This window comes from Triticum urartu, chromosome 7A, assembly GCF_056163025.1.
Source record: "Triticum urartu cultivar PI428250 chromosome 7A, HENAU_Tu73, whole genome shotgun sequence".
Lineage (NCBI taxonomy): Eukaryota > Viridiplantae > Streptophyta > Magnoliopsida > Poales > Poaceae > Triticum > Triticum urartu.
The window spans coordinates 673,853,745-673,874,909 of record NC_141879.1 but is presented as its reverse complement, the minus strand read 5'-3'; the positions used below and the strand labels follow the sequence as shown (position 1 = coordinate 673,874,909).

The 21,165-nt window shown below is 43.4% G+C and overlaps 1 protein-coding gene, 1 long non-coding RNA gene, 1 other non-coding gene and 1 pseudogene across 3 annotated transcripts; 3 read left to right on the top strand and 1 right to left on the bottom strand.

Moving 5' to 3' along the window:
• Window positions 1-4,235: 4,235 nt before the first annotated feature.
• Window positions 4,236-5,386, top strand: LOC125523793 (uncharacterized). Its single transcript, XR_007290421.2, has 3 exons — window positions 4,236-4,282; window positions 4,384-4,937; window positions 5,089-5,386. It is a non-coding gene; the product is annotated as an uncharacterized LOC125523793 (long non-coding RNA).
• A 5,361-nt stretch (window positions 5,387-10,747) lies between these two features.
• Window positions 10,748-12,845, top strand: LOC147961337 (uncharacterized). Its single transcript, XM_087533771.1, has 2 exons — window positions 10,748-11,926; window positions 12,687-12,845. Exons 1-2 carry the CDS (start codon window positions 10,748-10,750, stop codon window positions 12,843-12,845), a joined length of 1,338 nt encoding a protein of 445 aa, XP_087389897.1.
• A 3,971-nt stretch (window positions 12,846-16,816) lies between these two features.
• Window positions 16,817-16,888, bottom strand: TRNAP-AGG (transfer RNA proline (anticodon AGG)). Its single transcript has one exon. It is a non-coding gene; the product is annotated as a tRNA-Pro (tRNA).
• A 2,455-nt stretch (window positions 16,889-19,343) lies between these two features.
• On the top strand, window positions 19,344-20,686 carry LOC147961336 (uncharacterized; annotated as a pseudogene).
• The last annotated feature ends 479 nt before the right edge of the window (window positions 20,687-21,165 follow it).

Here is a 21,165-nt window from a genome sequence, read left to right as displayed (position 1 = left end):
GATCTCCGATCACATAGAGTGGGTTACCACTATGGACAACTCATGCGATGGGTCTCAAACCCATCTCCATCGATGCATTATCTATCACATTACGTGATAGACCCTTTGTGAAGGGATCTGCCAAGTTTTTCGACATTTGGATATAATCCAACATAATAACTCCGGAGTTCCTCAATTTTCTGACAGATTTTAGTCTTCTCTTCACATACCTTGAGGACTTCATATTGTCCTTAGAACTGTTTATCTTGACGATCACAGTTTGATTATCACAGTTCATCAGGATAGGGAGTATTGGTTTTTCAACCATAGGTAAGTCCATCAAGAGTTCACGAAGCCACTCTGCTTCAACAGTGGCAGTGTCTAATGCTGTGAGTTCTGCTTTCATAGTTGACCTCGTTAAGATGGTCTGCTTGCATGCAAGACTTCCAGGAAACAGCGCCACCACCAAGTGTAAAAACATAACCACTTGTGGCCTTAATCTCATCAGCATCAGATATCCAGTTTGAGTCACTATAACCCTCCAGTACCCTTGAATACCCGGTGTAGTGAATCTCATAGCTCGCGGTGCCTTTCAAATAGCGCATAACTCTCTCAAGCGCATGCCAATGATCATCTCCCAGTTTTGACACAAACCGACTCAGCTTGCTCACAACAAAAGAGATGTCAGGCCTCGTGGCACTCGCCAAATACATAAGCGAGCCAATAATCTGAGAATACCTCAGTTGATCTCTAGCAATCCGTCGATTCTTTCGAAGCAACACACTAGCATCATATGGAGTTGGAGAAGGCGTGCAGTCGCTATACCCAAAACGACTCAAGACCTTTTCCACATAATGAGACTGAAGCAGTGTGATCCCACCATTCTCATCTCTCAACAGCTTGATGTTTAAGATAACATCAGCTACTCCTAGATCCTTCATCTCAAAACAGCGAGATAAGAAATCCTTAACCTCCTTGATTAAATCAAGTTTGGTTCCAAAGATCAATACGTCATCGACATACAGACAAAGAATAACTCCTTCGCCCCCACCATAGCGATAGTACACGCACTTGTCACCATCGTTTACTACAAAGCCGGCAGCAGTTAATGTTCTTTCGAACTTCTCATGCCACTCCTTAGGAGCTTGTTTAAGGCCATATAAAGACTTTAATAACTTGCACACCTTTCCTTCCTGACCAGGTACTACAAAACCATCTGGCTGATCCATGTAAATTTCCTCCTTCAACTCTCCATTGAGGAAAGCCGTCTTAACGTCCATTTGATGAACGAGAAGACCATGTGAGGCAGCCAGTGATAGTAGAACCCAAATTATGGTCAGTCTAGCCACGGGTGAGTAAGTATCAAAGAAGTCTTCACCTTCTTTCTGGGTATAACCCTTGGCCACAAGCCGTGCCTTGTACTTTTCAATCGTACCATCAGGTCTAAGCTTCTTCTTGAACACCCACTTACATCCTAGAGGTTTGCACCCATAAGGACGGTCAGTGATCTCCCAGGTACCGTTAGCTAAGATGGAATCCATCTCGCTACGTACAGCTTCCTTCCAGTAGTCAGCATCAGGAGATGCATAGGCTTCTGAAATACTCCTGGGTGTGTCATCCACGAGGTACACAATGAAATCATCACCAAAAGACTTTGCAGTCCTCTGTCTCTTACTCCTCACAGGAGTTCCATTGTTACCCTCAACAGGATTCTCAACGTGTTCCATCGCAATGGTGGGTTCAGGAATTACAGTGAATTCCTCACTAGATGGAGTAGGTATCTCCTGATTTGATGAACTCGACATATCCTTCATAGGAAATATGTCCTCAAAGAAAGTTGCATCATTTGATTCCATAATCGTACCAACATGCATGTCGGATACCTCAGATTTTATTATCAAAAATCTATAGCCGATGCTATGAAAATCATAGCCCAGAAGAACACAATCCACGGTTTTTGGTCCAAGCTTGCGCTTCTTGGGAATTGGTATATTGACTTTCGCCAAACAACCCCAAGTACGTAGGTAAGGGAGTTTCAACCTTTTCCTTTCCCATTCCTCAAATGGAGTCATGGTATTATGCTTTGTGGGAACTCGGCTTAGGACATGACACGCAGTCATTAGCGCCTCCCCCCACCATTCCTTGGATATACTCGAAGTGTCTAACATGGTGTTAACCATATCAGTTAGAGTTCGGTTCTTTCTTTCGGCTACCCCATTTTACTGGGGTGAGTAGGGAGGCGTCCTCTCATGGATTATACCATGTTCCGCACAAAATAGATCAAATTCATTGGAAAAATACTCTCCACCACGATCGGACCTAAGCCGTTTAATTTTTCGATCAAGTTGGTTCTCTGCCTCAGCTTTATAGTTTTTAAAGAAAGTCAAAGCCTCATCTTTTGATTTTAGAAGATACACATAACAATATCTAGTGGAGTCATCAATCAACGTCATGAAGTATCTCTTTCCACCTTTTGTCAACACGGCATTCATCTCACAAAGATCAGAATGTATAAGCTCTAGTGGCGCCAAGTCTCTTGCCTCTGCAGTCTTATGGGACTTGCGAGGTTGCTTAGCTTGCACACATACTTGGCACTTGGAGCCTTTGACAGTAGAGATTTTCAGAATTAAATTCATATTGGCTAACCGCGTCATGCAACCAAAGTTAATATGACAGAGTCGTGAATGCCAAATATCAGACTCATTATTGTGGCAAACATTATTAATAATTTTAGTGCAAATATCTGACAAAGATAGGCGGAACAAGCCTCCGCACTCATAGCCCTTTCCAACAAATTGTCCACACTTAGAAATTACAACTTTATTGGATTCAAAAACCAACTTAAAACCATCTCGACATAAACGGGAACCGCTAACGAGATTTTTATTGATGGATGGCACATGATGAACGTTCTTCAGACGCACAGTCTTCCCCGAAGTAAACTTCAGATCGACCGTACCAACACCTCGAACGATGGCATGTGACCCGTTCCCCATCAGCACGGGTGAAGTCCCTGTTGCCTGGTAAGAAGAAAACATGGAGGCGTCGGCACAAACATGTACATTGGCACCGGTGTCAATTAACCAATTAGGGGATTGAAATACTGAAATGATGATAGGAAAAATACCGTACCCTGATTCCTTCATATCAGTATCACCGATGACAACATTAGCGGACTTGCCGCTCTTCTCATGTTCGCGCTCCTCAAAGCGGTTAGGACACTTCGGAGCCCAGTGATTAGGATCACCGCAGACATGGCAAAGTCCCTTCCCCTTCTTATGAGAATTCTTCTTGAAGTTGGTAGAATGTGATGGCTTGTTCTTTGTATCAAACTTGCCTTTGCCCTGAGTTTTGTTCTTATTGTTTTTGAACTTGTTGGGCTGGGAGTTCTTCTTCTGTACCATGTGGGCACTAGAACCTCCCTTAGCAACTCGAGCACGTGTGTCCTTTGCTCTCGCCTTCTCTTCAACATCAAGAGTACCAATGAGATCCGCAACGGAAAACTCATGTCTCTTGTGTTTCAGGGAAGTAGCAAAATTGTTCCACGAAGGTGGAAGCTTGGCAATGATGCCTCCGGCAACAAATTTGTCCAGCAACACACACTTGAAGTACTCAAGTTCTTTTGCGAGCGACTGTATCTCATGAGCCTGCTGTACAACAGGGCGCTCATCAGTCATCTTGTAGTCATAGAATTGCTCCATGACGTACAACTCGCTGCCGGCGTCCGAGGCACCAAACTTGGCCTCGAGCGTAGCCCACATGTCCTTGTCGTTGTCAAACGATATATACGAATCCACAATGGAGTCATCAAGAACACTCAGAAGAGCGCCTTTAAAGAGGGTATCGATTTTCTCAAAAGCTTCCAGCTATGCTGAATTAAGATCGCCCTCAGGCTTGCCCTTGGTGGCATCGTAGCAGCCCATGGTCTGAAACCAGTAGACTGCTCTCGTGCGCCACCTCTTATATTGCGCCCCCTTAAAAGCAGGCGGCTTCAGATGCGCAGCAAAACCACTCGGAGTAAATTGCCTATAATCAGGTTTTTGGATTGTTGGAAGTATGAGCAAATTACTACGAGATTTAATCCGAATAAACAGAAGATAAATCATGACCACAGCAGCAGAGATTAAACTAATCATGCAAACTAGCATAGCAGATGAATATATCACATCTAGGGCACATACTAGAAGCATGAATTCTACCCTTCTCGCGGTGCACGCCGGAAGGAGGGATGGAGAAGACTTGCTTTCGTGGTGGCCGCGCTCCGTCCGACGTTTGCCCTCCATCATCCACTCCTTCCTCAATGGTAAGTCTCCTCTTCTTCTTAATCACCACCTCTTTGCCATGTACCTCCCACCGCATGTGCTCCTGTGCACCTCCATCCTAGTGTATTCAGTTTTTATTCAGATTTTGTGATAGGGACCATGGCGATCGGACTTGCGGGCGACGCGACTACAGGACGTAATTGAGCATATGCTATATTGGAATCGAAGAGGACCTAATGGGGAATATGTAGAGGCGCCCATCGGGCTAGGGGAGGCTCTGCAGCGGCCGAATCAGTCAGAGGCGATCGTCGGGCAGAGGGGCGAAGTTGTGGTCGATGGCGTCATCTCGGCGCTCTTCTTCTCAAATGCTTCCGCGGAGAGACACTGCGAGGCCTGGTGATGCTTGTGGACACGAAGGCGCGGCAATTCTTCGGCGGTGCTCACACGGACGATCAACGGCGGCTACGGCTGTGCACTCGGGCGAGCTTGAGATCGAGCGCTAGAGGAGAGGGAGAGAGCTCCAGAGCAACGGGAAAGTGAGAGGGGGTGCAGGGCATCTCCCAGACGAGCGGATGGGGACGAGGACGTGGGGGACAGCGCTAAGCAGGAGGTGGCAGCAGGGTGAGCCCGCGCAACACGCCTCTGCCTACAGGCATATGTTCAAGAAGACCTGGCCGTGGGCTGGCTTGGCTTCAGGTATGTTTTTGGTTTTCTTTCTTTTTCTTTTCTTCTCTGTTTTTTATTTATTTGCCACTGTTCTAAATTCAAAACTGAAATCAAACCAGTGCCAAATCTTCTGTGAATTAGCTGGGCTAACTAAACATCACATAAATGGTTGTGGATATAGGTGATTGCTCACAACATTGGCCTAGGGTGACAAGACGTTAGGTTATTGCTCCCTACATTACAGTCTTTGGCCAAAGGGAATCCACGACTTGCTCTAAGGTTTGTGATAGTAAGGGAGGTGTTTGCTCTTCAAAGTTCAAAATGAGTAGCGTCCTATCATAAATGAGCTTTAGCTCACACTTAAGAAGTCGTCCAGTTATTACTTTATGTCTTGATCATAACAATTATTTCTACCGAAAGCATATGGTCTCAAATTGATATTGCAAATGGTACTACAAAATCATATCCATTTTCCCCAAGATCACAGGTTGTATCCTGTTTAGCATGTAACAAGGCAATGCTGATTTCTAATTTCAGTTATCTATGCTTGTAGCCATTAGTTGTATCAAAGCGGCATTTGCAGCTCTCCTTCTTGATGGAAATAATTAGTGCCGCCCGCTGGAGCATATGGAATTGCCGTCCCTCTTGCAAGTGTTCTGTTTCAATCTGTAAATGAATGGAGAAGTACCAATTAATGGCTACTGAATAAACTACATCAGTTGGAAAGACACTAACTAGAAAGAAAACATGCATAGGAAGAGGTTAAAGGAAGAGGTTATTTTATTTTCTTCTAACTATGGAATGGTGTACGGAAAAGTCATCTTTCCAGTATTTATATTTTGGAATGTCCTCTTATTTGTTATTGTACTGTCCGTCCTATCAAGTAGCTGCTCGTGATCGACGTGCTTACTGGTTGCAAGTTTGAGTACCTTCTCAAATTATGCAACTGAATCTATCTACTCTAAGTCTGCAACCTAGAACTAACATCTTAATCTGGCCTACTACCTGTACAATGACCAGGAATTTAATGGTGCACAACCTATCCATTTTTTTATTTCTTGGTGATATTGAGAAAAATGGAAAGGAATAGGCGGTATTTTCAAGTGAAACAACTATGCGAGTGAGTGCTCAAAAAAGGATGGACGCAGGGCATGGTGAACTGCTTGCTTGAGGTATTATACAATACTGTTGCATTTCGAAATGGTATGACTCTTTGTATTGTTTTTCTTAAATTGAAGAAGCATGTTGCTTCCTCGAGTAGGGTCTACTGTCGCCATTGATGGAAGGATTGCCACATAGGCATGGAAACCTCGAAACAGGTAATACAAAAAAACTTGTCTAGCTCCACAACTGCTTCTATGTACATCTATAGATGCGTGCATTCGCCTTTCCTGTTGATGTAACAGTATACATGTAATTTTTTTGTCAATACTGTTGGGAGATCGTGTTCTGAAATTTTTGTGCAACATTCAATTTGACTCGTGATGTTTTCTAGAGAAAATATGTACTTATGTGTTTTGGTCTTTTTATAAAGCCCTGATGATTTCCTGGTGGTGTACTTTTTGTACAGATCAGATCCAACAATGTGTATGCATGGAGCAGTGACTCTTTATTTTCCACTTCATTTGCTTTTTTATGGGTACACTTGGTATGCTAAGGTAATGCTAATTAGCTTTAATTCATACAGTCCGAGGATTAGTGAATCATGATGAAATGTTGTGCTTTATGCTACAAGAAAAACTAACTGTTTGCCTCCTAATGAAATGCTGTGCTTTTATGGTATAGCGAAAACTACTTCCAGATGTCGAAGAATCATTCAGTACATCATCTCAATATGGAATGTCATCTTAAAAAATGGAACTGTATCTTTTTTGGGCGACAGTATACGCTAGAACAAGCGCCTGAAGCGGGCAGCCGGGCTAGACTGGAGGTTTGTGCATAACCCCTAAAACTAATTGATTTTAATTCGCTTGATACATGTCCTTTTAGTTTTGTTCTTTTCTTCAATGAGTTCTTTTGTATTCTTGTCAATTTCGATCCAGAAACTAACATCTGGACAACAATTGATATCATCTACCGTATAAGAAGTTGTGTGATTGAATCAAGTTGTAGAGGAAAATCACCATTTTCTGCTGACGTTCAGGTTCCTTGACACACTACAGCACATGTTCTACAGCAACAATGCCGGGCACGAGGCACTGGTGAAGATGTGCGCAGACGAGCACATGCAGCAGTGGAAAGTGCTCCACGGCGGTCGCCGTGTCGTCGGGTACATCGGTATACAGCTTCTCCTTCTGCAGAGTTCTCCTCTCCTTGTTGACATGTGCTCTGCTTGACTAGCGTAGATGCACTAAGCAGCTTTTTTCATTTGGGGTGATTCCCAGGGCTCCCAAGCTACTGAGGTAGTACACAATTTTGATGCTTTAGATTTCTATCTATGTAGCCTACATCTTAGCATTATGTATGTGTAGTCTCCGAGAGTAAGAAATATATTGTCCGGTTCAGTCACGTGGTGTGTATTGGTGTTTAGAATTCAGGCATGTACTCATTGATACTGAAATTGAAATCTGAAAGGCTGGTGGAGGACGGTGTGGAGAGTGTCGCCGAATGTGGGTCTGTCCGGCTGTCACTACTGCTGGAGTTGCAGCGCCGGTACACGGAGATCAACAGGAAGGTGGCCATCGCCAGGACCCGCTTGAGCCTCATGCAGGAGGACATGTACGTACTAACATAAACAAGATGACAGATAAGTTCTCTGCTCTTCAGCTCAAAGTGACGGAGGTGAATGCGTTGTTCACCATGAAGCAGAATCACTCCTCCAAAGATGAACTAATTAATTTACATTGTCTTCTTTTTGTAGTTTATTCATGCCAAGTTCAACGGCCCTCTGAACTTATCTACGAAAGCAGTTTCTGAACTCTAAGCTTGTGTGACTATCGCTGAAGTGATCTATTGTGGTAACTCCTTTTGAATCTCCCAGACCTGTTAGGACAGCAAGGACAAGTGCACGATGGTGCGCCGAAGCATCACGGTGAACATGGTAATGTCAGGTTGTTGATGGAGCGATACAAATTGATAATCGATTTTATTGAGAGTTAGTATTGTACATAATTTTCTTTATAAGATGTACCGCTGTTATCCTGATAGAGATTACGCCCATTTGATACCTTAGGTTTGAAGGCCGGGTACTACTATGCCGCCAATATTGCGCGCAAACATTATTGAGTACTGATGGTGAGATTTTCCATTTCTTTATCTTTTGTCCTTTTAATCAAGAACAATATTGAGATCTTACATGGTTGTCCAAATTTCGCAACAAGAATAAGAATGAGAGGCATGTTACAGGTAGTTTTATCCTGAGAATTGGTCACCATTCTGTAACCTTAATACAAACATATAACTTGTGACATATCCATGCATATATGTGCTTTGCAAATCGACTGACCTTTTTTTGTCTTCTGTGAATAGATGTTGAATGACTTCCTAATTTTTCTTTCAATGGTGCATAGTTCAACTTTTTCTTCATTTGCTATCTTTAGATTCTTCAAAGCAATTAAATTTCTCAGTTGCACCTGAGATAAACCTACAATCTAGAGCACATGGAAACCATAGATCATTTTTTCAATTGCTTATGCAAAGTTAAGTAATGGCTTTCAGAAGTATTTAAACATCATTTCTTTTATATGGATGTCTACCTTTCCAAAAGAATTGATATTCTATCTGGTGTAATTCATGATCAATTGATGTATCAAACATAATATAGGACGCAAAAACAGAGTGTATGAGCATGCAGTATAATTGGTGAGACTAGGAGAATGTACTGACAAGTGACTTCCTTGCGTGTCCTTGATGCTGCTTCCTTGACTCACACATTAATTCTCTTAATATGTATCATACTCGATTTGATTGGCAGGCTTCAGGTAATTTGTATTCGTGTGGTAAGAATCAATTGCACCACTTTCTTGATGCAATCACATCAATGGACCTGACTGCTACAAATTACATCACGAACTATGTGCTACTTTATCAATTGTAGTTTCTTTGTTCAGTTAGTTCTCTGAAACAAAACCACTTCAACTCTCGATGTGTATGTTTCTCGGCAAAATTTGTTGTAATACTAATCTTCCAGAGATTATTGTAATAAATAACTATATTTAGTATCTTATCTCATTAGTGGGTTAATCCTATAGAACAACTAATAAGGAGATTTCTTAGTAGTACTGTATATGTTTGGAGCAGTAAGATAAATTTTTTTCCTATATGACTTTCTTTCTCTTGCCTTTCATGATTTCGCTATCTCCTCCATTTTTTTAGGTTCCAAAGTTTGACCGTAGCTAGCTTGATTTGGATACATTTCATGTTAGGACTTAAACTTTGGCTTGGAGGCATTGAGCTTTGGCTCTAACTAGCTTTGTTACTTGGTATACCTCTGTCAGCGTTCAGGTAAAAAGTATCTACCACATTGTTTAATGTGGGGTTTACTCCGGTGCCAAGTTTACTTGGTAGGATTTAATTAGTGATCTTACTTCTGTTACTTCTTGGTGAATATGAAATATATGGCGTTTTCATGCAAGCAGGAGCCGGGTAGTTGTGGAGCGGGTCGTGCGAAAGACGGTCGGCGAGCGCAGGCTGGATGGGAAGGTGATGTGTGCGACGGCGACCATGCCAGCGGGTAGGGCAGGATTGACCGTGGCCATCATGATGTTTCCGAGGAAGAGCGAGGCATCCGCCATCGCGTAGCTAAAGAAGTCGAAGCCCCAGGCGAGGTTGGCCACCGTTGCCGGTGTGAAAGGTGACAGACCTAAAGGCCTAAAGGCTGGTGACAGGTTCGCCGCCGTCGCTCCTTCTTTGAACTTGGTGGGGACGTGGAAGAAGAGCGGTGGCGTCGTGAAGAGCTCGACGCCTGCTGCCGCGACCACGATCATGATCATGACCATTGTGTTGGTAATAAAGATACTAATTGTTTACATATCCCTCAACTTCGGAAACATTAGATAAATATCCAACTTATTATTGAAAAATATTGATTCAAGATAAATGGAACCTTTCCTATATACAATGAGCTTCGCAAACATTAGATACATATCCAACTTATTATTGAAAACTTTTGATTCAAGATAAATGGAACCTTTCCCATACACAATGAGCTTATTGTTGAAGGTTGCGTTGATTGCGCTATTATTGCTGAAATAAGAGGCTTATGAATTTGGTAATCTTTGTGTACCTTGTAATAGTGCCTGTCAATCTTTATGTACCTTGTAATAGTGACACATGGATGCATGAAGTTGAGTGATACTCCCTCCGTTAAGAAATATAAGAGCGTTTACATCACTTATATTTCTTTAGAGGAAGTACTAATACTATTAAAAAATAGACAATCTATATGCAGTTATGAGTTCTTGGATGGCGAGCGATTAGGATGGTTAAGGAGATATGAAGATTGCCGAGAAAAGTGGAAGAGAATCTATATTCTTCGTCGCATGATGAAAACCGAATGTAACCATGCTTAACCTGTATTTTTAAATTACAAGAATAATTTAATCAATGTGTTCATATTTTTATTATTCTGTGGCAATGCATGGGTATTCGGCTTTTGCCCGTAGCAATGCACGGGCGTTCTATTAGTACTGTAGTAAGAACAGAACAAGGACCAAAATCGAGCAGATGAAACAGGAGACTGCAACCAAAATGTGTAACAACGGAAATGGTTTAGTTTTGGCGGGAACGACGAGGTGGGTTCGCGCCATCTTTCTTTGTCTCCTCTTTTCTGGGCTCAAATGGGTATCCATGGGCCACTGATGGGCCTGGCAACCGCGATCATTCACCCTGGCGCGATCACGATGAGCCGCCTCCGCCGCTCGCCGGCGGCCCTGATGGACGACGACGACCTCCTCGGGGAGATCCTGCTCCGCCTGCCCCCGCAGCCGTCGGCGCTCCCTCGTGCCTCCCTCGTTTGTAAGCGTTGGCGCCGCCTCGTCGCCGACCCCGCGTTCCTCCGCCGCTTCCGCGCCCACCACCGGAGGCCTCCCGTCCTCGGCTTCCTCTCCACCTTAGGGAACCCCACCTTCACCCCCGCACTCGACCCGCCGGACCGGATCCCCTCCGCGCGCTTCTCCCTGCGGCTCGAGGAAGGCGACCACTTCCAGTTCCTCGGCTGCCGCCATGGCCGCGCCCTCGCCGTCAACATGTATCCGCGGCCCTTCCTCCTGCTGTGGGACCCCGTCACCGGGGACCAGACCCGCCTGGCCGTCCCCCCCGAGCTCTACGGAGACGGGACCGTCATCTTGACCGGGGCGCTGCTTTGCTCTGCCGGCGACCAGGGACACGCGCACGGCGATTGTCGTCGCTCCGGCCATTTCCAAGTGGCTCTGATAGCCACTGTCAGAAGAAGCCATTCTCATCTTTTCGCAACCATTTACTCGTCGGCGACCAGCAAATGGGGCGAAATTATCTCAATGCCGTTCATACATTCCAGGATCAAGGCATCTACAGCTATGAAATATTTTCAACCTGTCATCACTCCCACTATCTTGATTGGGAATTCAGTCTATTGGTCGTATGTTCTTGGTGGAGCTTGCATAATTGAGTTTGATTTGGACGCGCAGAGGCTGGCATTGATAGAGCCGCCGCCAGATGCATATGCCCACGACGATACCGTTTTTGCGGTTATGCCGGCTGAAGATGGTGGCCTTGGCTTAATCGTTGTGTTGGACTTCCGTGCCCAACTATGGAAGTGGAAAGCTGGTGTTCGTCATGATGATGCGACATGGGTTCTGGGAAGGATCGTTGAACTAGACAAGCTTCTTCCTCTAGGAGCAGCAGGCAAGAGGAAGCCTCTCGCCTTAGTGGGATTCGACGAGGAAAACAATGTGACCCTTGTAAGGACATCTTGTGGCATCTTCCTGGTCCATCTCCAGTCAATGACGTTTAAGAGACTCTGCAACAGTGGCAGCGCCAGGGATATCTATATCTACAATGCATTCTCAAGTTTCTATGATGCAGGTAATACACATGACAAGGTACTAGTTTTTCATATGTTCAATCACCTTCCAGCATGACAAGATTATAGTTTTTCATATGTTCAATGATTGCTTGCTGAAATGCCTGTAATAATCCTTGATTTCTGTAATGATTATTTTAGTACATGTCGTTTCAGTTGTTTCTTTTGCTGCCAGATGATTTTCTTTAAGAACAACAGTACTCAAGGGCGTTGTTGTAGTCTATTTAGCCATACACATAACTACATAAGTATGTGTTACGGAAGTATTCTTATGTGGATAGCTGCAGTATAATCCTTTTCAGCATCAGATTTGGTAACAGTTGGAAATCGATGATTGGTACATGGAAATTATCCATGGACCAACTTAAATGTCGTACGAGTAACTCGGTTGGCAGGCACATTTGGAACCTCAGTGCTTGTTACATTTTCTCATCGGTACTTTAATCTCATTTGATATTGCTATAACTCTAATAGGTACTTGCTTTGAGCCCTTAAATGTTTACAGATAGTTCTTGTTCTTTTGCAAGTCGAAGAGCCCTGCTTCAAGTGCTCCATTTGTACCAGTGAAAAAATAAAATGAAATAATGTCTCTTATCAGGCTATGCAATCTGAATACCGAATTACCTTACCTATGGATACTTTTTTTGTATATGACCACGTTCTAATTTTGTTCACTTTGACATAGTATGTTTGAGATAATTTCCAAAACATACTTTTGTCTTGCATAAATTGTGCTCGGGTACTATCTGTGTTAGGAGCTAGGGTTCTGCCGGTTCTAGGGCGGAGATTGTAGTGGAAGGACGGAGGAGGACGAGGCTGAGGGCGCGACGGACGGCGGCTGGGAGCCGTCCTTGCGCGGTGGAGGTGGCGGCGGCTGTGACAGGAAGGAGATGGCGCAGGGGAGGAGGAGGCTAGGGTTAGGTCTCCTGGCTCCCTAAGGAAGTCGAGCAATTATGATTGCTTCTTGCTTAATCTCAAAATGGGTCCTTACATTAGTTTATATAATCCTCCTAATGATATAATTGTGCTAAGCCCCTAACACGATAAGATAACTGGGCCAGGCCCCTAACTGCCTTGGCTGTAATATATGCCGCTCATAACAATCTGTATGTACATGCACATAATAAATTAGTAATACAGCTAGAGATCTTTTTGGTGCGTGAGACATAACAGTTGAAAATTGAAGAGTACTAATTGAGGTGGAAAGCTGAGCTTGAACCAATTTGAACGTTAAATGATGATAGACTCAATTGTCACCTTTATAAGCTTATCCAAATGAACAACTACTGCTTGTATCGATCTATTGTTAGTCTATGAACAACATTTCCATGGGTATTGTTGTGAGGTGGATGTGGAGTACCAAAATGAGTTGGTCAATTTCTGAGCACATATGAATGCCCTGTATTTGCAACTTCGTGCAATTTTTGTTTTTCTACTCCTAATCTGGTGCCAAAGCAAGTAACGTTTCCCAAGTGTAGTTTCTGAATCTAAACTGTCCTATAATCTCTTCCTTCTTGTATTGGTTACTTTTTGTCAAAATACACATTGGTTACTGACTACTTAAGTTCGTGACTAGGCAATGGTATTGGTGATGGTCATGGTGAAGGTGAAGCGGTGGACGATATATAATAATGTTTTTTTCTGGTGTTATATACATTGGTGGTAGGTATGCCCTGGTGAGTGGAAAGGCCAGGGGCATAAGATTATTTTCTCCTGAAGAATCTTGATGCTCTCCAGATATTTATCTAGGTTCATTTGCTATTTCAGGTTGGCAAGCTGCGTTGTTTTTCCTTGAGGATTCATTTTTTCTTCTTCTCATGGAAGTATTACTAGCTCTTACTGTGATTGGTAAGGCGTCCACACAAATTTTCCGGATTGATAGTAGTAACTGTATACACCTGTTCGAACAGCTAGATTCAGAAACTACACTTTGGCATTAGTCATTAATAATACTGCTGGTCATTTTGGGTTATTGTGGGCCAGATTAATTACTGCTACATAATCGAACGTGCTTATGAAGATCGTGAGGGCGTTTATTTAGCGTACACCAAATTGAATTGCTTTTCATTTTGACAGTTTGTAGTGTCTCGTCATTTTTGACATCTGTCCATTTGCACTAGTGATGTGGTGGCTCCTAGCTCGCTTGATTCTGCATAATAGCACTCGTTTGTAATAGCATTACTTTATATAATCACTTTCCAGCATAACAAAATAGCCTTTTGATATATTCAGTAATTGCTTGATGAAATGTCTGTCATAATGCTTGAGTTCTGTAATTATCATTTTAGTACATATTGTTTCAGTTGTTTCTTTTTCTGCCGGATGAATTTCTTTAATAACAACAGTACTCAAGGGTGGGTATTGTTCTTGTCTATTTAGCCATGTGCATAAGTTTGTGTTACAGAAGTATTCTTATGTGGATAGCTGCACCATGTTCCCTTTCAGGATCAGGTTTGCTAATAGTTTGAAACTGATGAGCAGTACTCCCTCTGTAAAGAAATGTAAGAGCATTTAATTATCCTTGGACCAATTTAAATGTCAAACAAGTAGCTCGGTTGGTAGTTACATTGGGTACTTTGGTGCTAGTTACAATCTCTCGTCAGTACTTTAATCTCATTTGATATTGCTATAGCTCTTAAGCTGATAATAAGTACTTGCTTTGAGCCCTTAACTTTTTAGATGGTAGTTCCTTTTTTTTTCACAAGTCGAACAGCCCTGCTGCAAGTGCTCCATTTGTACCAGTGAAAATGAAATTCACTTTAGTTTGCCTCTTGTCAGCCTTATTTAAATCTGAATGCCTAATTACCTATAGCTACTTATGTTTTTGAGGTCTGGCATGTTCCAGTTTTGTTTGCTTTGTGACATACACGGAATTTGTCTGCTTGAGATAATTTCCAGATCATACTTTTGTCTTTCATAAATTGTGCTGGGGCACTATATGTATGCACATGCCAAATTTATTTGTTTAACTATTCCAAAATATTGTATCGGAGTGATAACTTTTCCAAGTCGATAAACAACTACGCACCGGCTGCGGCTCATCTAAACTGTGCTCCTATTGTAATCCCTTCCTTTTTGTATTGGTCGTTTTCCATTAGAATACGCATTGGTTACTGACTAGTTATATTGTTTGTCCCTAGGCAATGGCATTGGTGAAGGGCACGGTGAAGGTGAAGCACTGGATGATATATATAAGATGTTTTTTTTTGGGGGGTGGGATTTACATTGCTAGTTGCTACGCCCTGGTCACCGAAAAGACCAGTGGCATAAAAGATTGTCTCCTGGAGAATTTTGATGCTCTGTGTGGATATTTATCTAGGCTGGTTCGCTATTTCAGGTTGCCAGGATGCAGTGGTTTTCCTTGATGATTGCTACGTTTTTCCTTCTCATGGGAGCACATATATTAGTTCTCATTCATAAGGCGTCCACACTGATTTTCCAGGTTGCCTCATAGTATGCACCTAGATTCAGAAAATACACTTTGGCACTAGAAAATTAATAATATTGCTGCCCATTTTGGGTTTGCTGTCCGGATGGATTAATTACTGTCAGAGGATCAAACCCCGATTAGTTGAACTTCAGTGTGATTTGCTGTCGTTAGCTCTGCTTTTGAAGATCATGTGGTCATTTATTTATCATACTGAAGTTTTTTCTTGCGGGTATATCAGACTGAAGTTTTTCCTTGCGGGCATATCAGGCTGAAGTTTAACTCAATTCGAAGTGAAAAGTCTGATTTGCATTGCAGCTAGCAAATCAATTGAGCTCTAACGAAGAAAACGATTACGTAGGCCTGCATTGGACAGGACAGGATATATCTGTGAATGCGATGCTACTTCACACAGTGAAATTCATGACATCTAATTCGCTAGCTAAATTGAAGAAATTGTACTAGGACTATACTGTAAATCTACTATATGTAAAAATGGTACTGTACAAAATATAAAGAGAAAAATGGGGCATTCCGAGAATCGAACTCGGGACCTCCCACACCCAAAGCGAGAATCATACCACTAGAGCAAATGCCCTCTCTTTATTAATAGATTTCCAACGCCGTAAATATGTTTTTTATAGACTTTGTCAGGCATGCAAGAGCTCATCTTTTATTAAAAAACCAAACCAAATGCATGTGTAGATAAGCACTAATAGTTGTGATTGTAACAACTTGTGCATATGTCCCTCGGTTGGCAAGTTTGCCCCTCAATTATTCCGCTGCAAAATATGGACGGACACGGCACCGTGCGCCGGTGTGAATTGATGAGACAACGATGAAGTATTACGTATAACTGAGGGGAGAAAGGCTCTTGAAAAGAAGATCCTTTTTTGTGTGGGTGTATGACATTCTTGAAAAGAAGATCGATGCCAGTCACATATGTATGTCGATCGGTATGTGTGGTGTACACTTCCTGCCAAGCAAGAAAGAGTGGACGCACTGTGATTGAAGAATCACAATTAAACTGAATGGCCTTTTCTTTCTTTTTCCTTTTTCTTTTACCTAGAATTGTGGGTTTCTTTCTCGTCGTGGCAAGAATCATAATTTGTACTGCCTCGTCGTCTCGCTTGGCTTCTGCCTTCTGTGTGCGTCGGCAGGTGCGCGCAAGAACGCTCCAGCTACTACTCCGCACATGCACACTTGCCCAAGTCGTAATGCATCTCAGAATGCAAATATTACCTCGCATAAATTGATTTTCATGGCATCTGTAAGGTATTCATTTTTTCGGTAAAAAGAACAAAAAAAAGAGGAATTCGGCAAGTGCGCGCAAGAACGCTCCAGCTACTACTCCGCACATGCACACTTGCCCAGGTCGTAATGCATCTCTGAATGCAAATATTACCTCGCACAAATTGATTTTCATGGCATCTGTAAGGAATTCATTTTTTCGGTAAAAAGAACAAAAAAAAAGGAATAAAAGGGGCATTCCGAGAATTGAACTCGGGACCTCTCGCACCCTAAGCGAGAATCATACCACTAGACCAAATGCCCTTTGATGCTCCGTTTTCCGAAAGTAACTATTTATTCCATCTATTACTATGATATACTACATTACTACCCACACGATGATTTGAATCTTTTCTTTTTCTAGAAAACACGACGACCTGAATCTGAGATGGGAGTCAACTCTCATCTGGCCATCACGCGAGCTTCACTCACCGTGAATGACAAACAGTTCAGAAAAGTACGCCTTACAGTTTGGCGTGGAGGGAGTATGTAATATCCGTTGCTTCGTAGCCTAACAAACCTAGCCGAGTGCATGTGTAATATCCGTTACTTGCGATTGGAACGATCTGTACAAGTATCCCTCGATCAGCAAGTTTGTCCTTATATATACACATACAATGGCGAGTTGCCATGGAATAACAAATTTTAAATGGAACCATCACTGTAATACAAAAAGGATAAGCATAGCATGCAACTTAGTGACTGTTGGGGCTTGGGGGTAAATATCGACGACATACACTTCTCTCTCAATATATACAGGCAATCACCTCACGCCAGTATGCCACTACTTGAGTTTCTTTCCTTGCCACACGTGTAATATTTATGTTTATTTAGGTGGAACGTAATTAACTTTGATTACATTCATACAAAATATCACCATTTTCAATATCATATAGCTATACGTTTGTCGGTTTTTCTCTTTATAGTTATATTTTAGCTATTCTATTCTATATAACATTATAGTTGATGTGTTGGAAAAAAATGTGAATTGCTGGAGTAAATATGACGTGTACACCTACAACTAAATATACCAATGTCGCCCAGCTCCCGAGCAACCCTTTCACGTCGTGATGGTGTCGCGGCCCCGGTGCCGACTCGCTCGAACTCCCTCTCCCTATGTTGCATCTCCACGAAAAAGCTTCTTATAGGGGTTGATTGTACTCGGAAATTAGTGAAGCTATAATAGATGGGAGTGCAACGTGTACGAAAAAGCTGGAGTATAACATTATTTTTGAATTTTATGTTTTTTTTTTCTGACCGGGTGTTGGAGACGATATTTATTCTGAGTAGAGTGGAGTTGCTCGTTGCATGATTATGGTGTCCTTTACACGTTTCGACCGCTCGTGTTGGTTGTGTGAGAACCCATTCAGAGTTCCTATTCCACACTGAAACCTTGAAATTGCTTATATACCGTGCGGCCCACGAAGCTCTCGCTCGCTTAGCTCGGCTTCCTGCCCCATTGCTCTCTTAGTTTTTTCTTTCACTCGCTCCAGTGCAAGCTTAGGAAAAAGTGAGCTATAATTTTTCTTATTGTTGAAATTTTGTTAAATCAAAAGATCTTAATGGATTTTTACAAATGTTCATGAATTTAAAAATATTTGTGGATCCCAAACATTGTTCACGAAATTGGGGAAAAAAGGTTCACAATTTAACACAGACTTCAAATTTTTCATAAAATTTTAAAATATTAATGAATTTTAGAAAATGTTCAAATTTTCATGTCCAAAATGTGAAAAAAGAAAATAAAAAAATTTAAAACAAGGAAATGAAAAAACCAGGAAAATAAATGATAGGAAAAAAGAAGGAGAAATAACCAAAATATGAAAAAAAACATGTATTTGAAAAAGTTCGATTTTTTTAAAAGTTCATAAATTTTGAAAGAAGTCACAAATTTGAAAATAGTTCATGGATTACTCATCAATTTTGAAAAATGTTCACAAATTTGAAAAAAAGGTTTACTAGTTGAAGAAAAGTTCACAAAATTTAAAAAGGAAAAGAAAAAATAAATAGAAGTAGAAAAGTAAAAAGTAGAAGAAAAACTGGGCAAACAAAAACCAAAATTAAAACAAAACCAAACAGGAAACCGTTGTGTATTTTTTGAATGAAAAGAAAAAGAAAAAAAAACCTAGGCACAAGAGGTTGGGTCCTCAAACTAGGAGTTACCCAATTGAAATCACGTCGAGTGCTTGTTTTCTGGACTTTAAAACAGAAAATGGTGAATGAGTCGGCTCAGATAGGAGAGACCGGGGGGGGGGGGGGTCCGGTTTGCTGAAAGAACTGTAACCGGTGCTTAAGGCGCCATATAGGGTTTGGGGGAGGGAAAGGCGTCCGCTTGTTATGTCATAGACTGGCTGACCAGGGGAGGACAGCGCGAGCATCGTGTCCGCACCGACGTAACTCAGACCTAAATTTGGGCCGAATATGGGTCCAATAAGACAAGAAAAGACAGCCATTCGTTTGCGTTTGCGCGTTGGGCCGTATTTTCTGTTTGTTTGGACTTAAAAGGACATTTTTTTTGAGACACTGACTCAAAAGGACATGGACCAACGAAATGCCATTGGAGCTGGGCTAATCTCACCAGGTGGCCCCGGCCCATTCTCTCTCAAGATGAAATCCTGTGAGAAAAAAGCCCGTCGCTCTCGTAGGAGGTGTATTTTATTTCTTTTCATTAAAAAACAAATCAATCCCTTCTCCGATCGATCTGTAGGAGTACGTGCCAATGGGCAGAAGCAAGGGCGCCGCCGCCAGGCGAAAGAAGGCCGCCGCCGCTAGGAAAGCGATCGCCCCCAAGGTTGATGCCGACGTTCCCAGACACTGGCCCAGCCTTCCTTCAGAGCTGCTGGCGGACATCCACGACCGCCTGAGATTCCTCGACCGCATTGCCTTCGCCGCGGTCTTCGCCGCATCCTGCGACGGCGACGACTATTTTCGGTCGGCCCCGTGGCTCCTCCTCCCCGGCAAGAACGAGGAGAACCCAGCGGCCGCTACGGTCTTCTCCTTCGTCGATCGGTGCGCAGCGACGGTGCGTGCACCGTACCCGCGCGACCACCTAGTCCTCCGCTCCTGCCGCGGATGGCTCGCCACGGCCGACGACCAAGGCCAGATCTACCTCGTCAACCCCGCCACCGGCGAGCAGCACGCGCTCCCGGACATCACCACCATGGGCGTCTTCCTCCGCACGCCCTACGAAGGGTTCATGGTGGACATATGGCGCTTCATGGCCATTCGATTCAGCTTAGGGCCGTCGTTCATTAGTGATTCGTCGAGGCGTCTGGTGTACGGGGCGCACGTGTTGACCGCCGACGAAATGCGTACGTCGTTCTACCGGAAGGTTGTCCTCTCGCCGGCCTCCCCGCGTGGCCCGGCAGCTATGGTACGGCCATGCTGATCCTGGACCTGGATTTCGGCGCCCCGGCCTCCTCCACGGCGGAGGACGCTGCCTGGATGCTGGCGCCGTCGCTCGACGGCGTGGAGGACGCTATCCACCACAACGGCTGGTTCCTCTCCGTCTCCTATTCCGGCGTGGTGGAGGCGTGGCAACGTGACACTGAGTCTGGCGGTTACACGAGCACGGCTGTCACGCCAAGGCTGGCCATTGAGGAAGGCGGCTCGCCGTGCCATCGCAAGTACCTGGCGATGGCGCCGGGTGGGCGGTTGATGGTGGTGCTCAAGTACGCCCAGGTGACCAAGGGCAAGCATCTGTACGGCCGGTATAGGTGGACGTGCTCCTTCAAGGTGCATGTCATCGGCGATGACGGGCAGTGGAAGGAGACGAGGGACATTGGCAACCTCGCGTTGTTCGTCGGGGTGAACAACTCGTTGTGCGTGCCAACGAGTGGGCGCTCAGATATTAAGGCTGGCTGCATTTACTTCACTGACGACGAACCGAGGGTCGCCGCCGCGCTTGGCAAGCCCATGGACTTATGGGCTGACGAGTCCGACGCTCGGGATGTTGGGGTGTACCGTCTCAAGGATGGCACAGTAAAGAAGATGGAGGCGCTCGGGCACCACTACCGTACGTTGTCCGCACCACCGGTGTGGATCACGCCTTCTATTTCATGATATAGCAAGGTCGATCTGTTTTGAATTAGCGAAGTTTTTGCGTATGATCACTGGCAGGGTACAATTTTACAAACATCGCAGATGCGTGTGCGCCGTTTTTTAGCTATTCACGTGGAATATCATTTTGCCAAAGTGCTACAGTAAAACTGAGCTACCTCCAGCAATGTTTGCATTGATTTACCACCGAAGTAAAAGAGAAACTCCCTGTTAAGATTTTTCCTACCAACACATGTAAAAAAGCTGAGAAGTATACAATGTGTTCTCTCTTTTTCTCTCCGGGATATGCTGCTCTTAGGGTTGAAATGGGGGGAAAGAAATATGGAGGTTTGAGGTAGGTGGAACACGGATCAACATCCATTATTTTCATATATAAAATTGTACATGGCAGTTTCTGATCTTGGTTTGGTTCCTGGTTATATTAGAGCATGTACAATGGTTGATAAGATAGTTTTATTTTAAGTTTTGCATGTAATTTAAAG

Bases quoted from the DNA above. Each gene is read 5' to 3' on its own strand.
- LOC147961337 (XM_087533771.1), top strand. From the start codon at position 10,748: ATGAGCCGCCTCCGCCGCTCGCCGGCGGCCCTGATGGACGACGACGAC. The intron at 11,927-12,686 runs GTACTAGTTTTT...TGCCGGTTCTAG, and splicing joins CAGGTAATACACATGACAAG to GGCGGAGATTGTAGTGGAAG.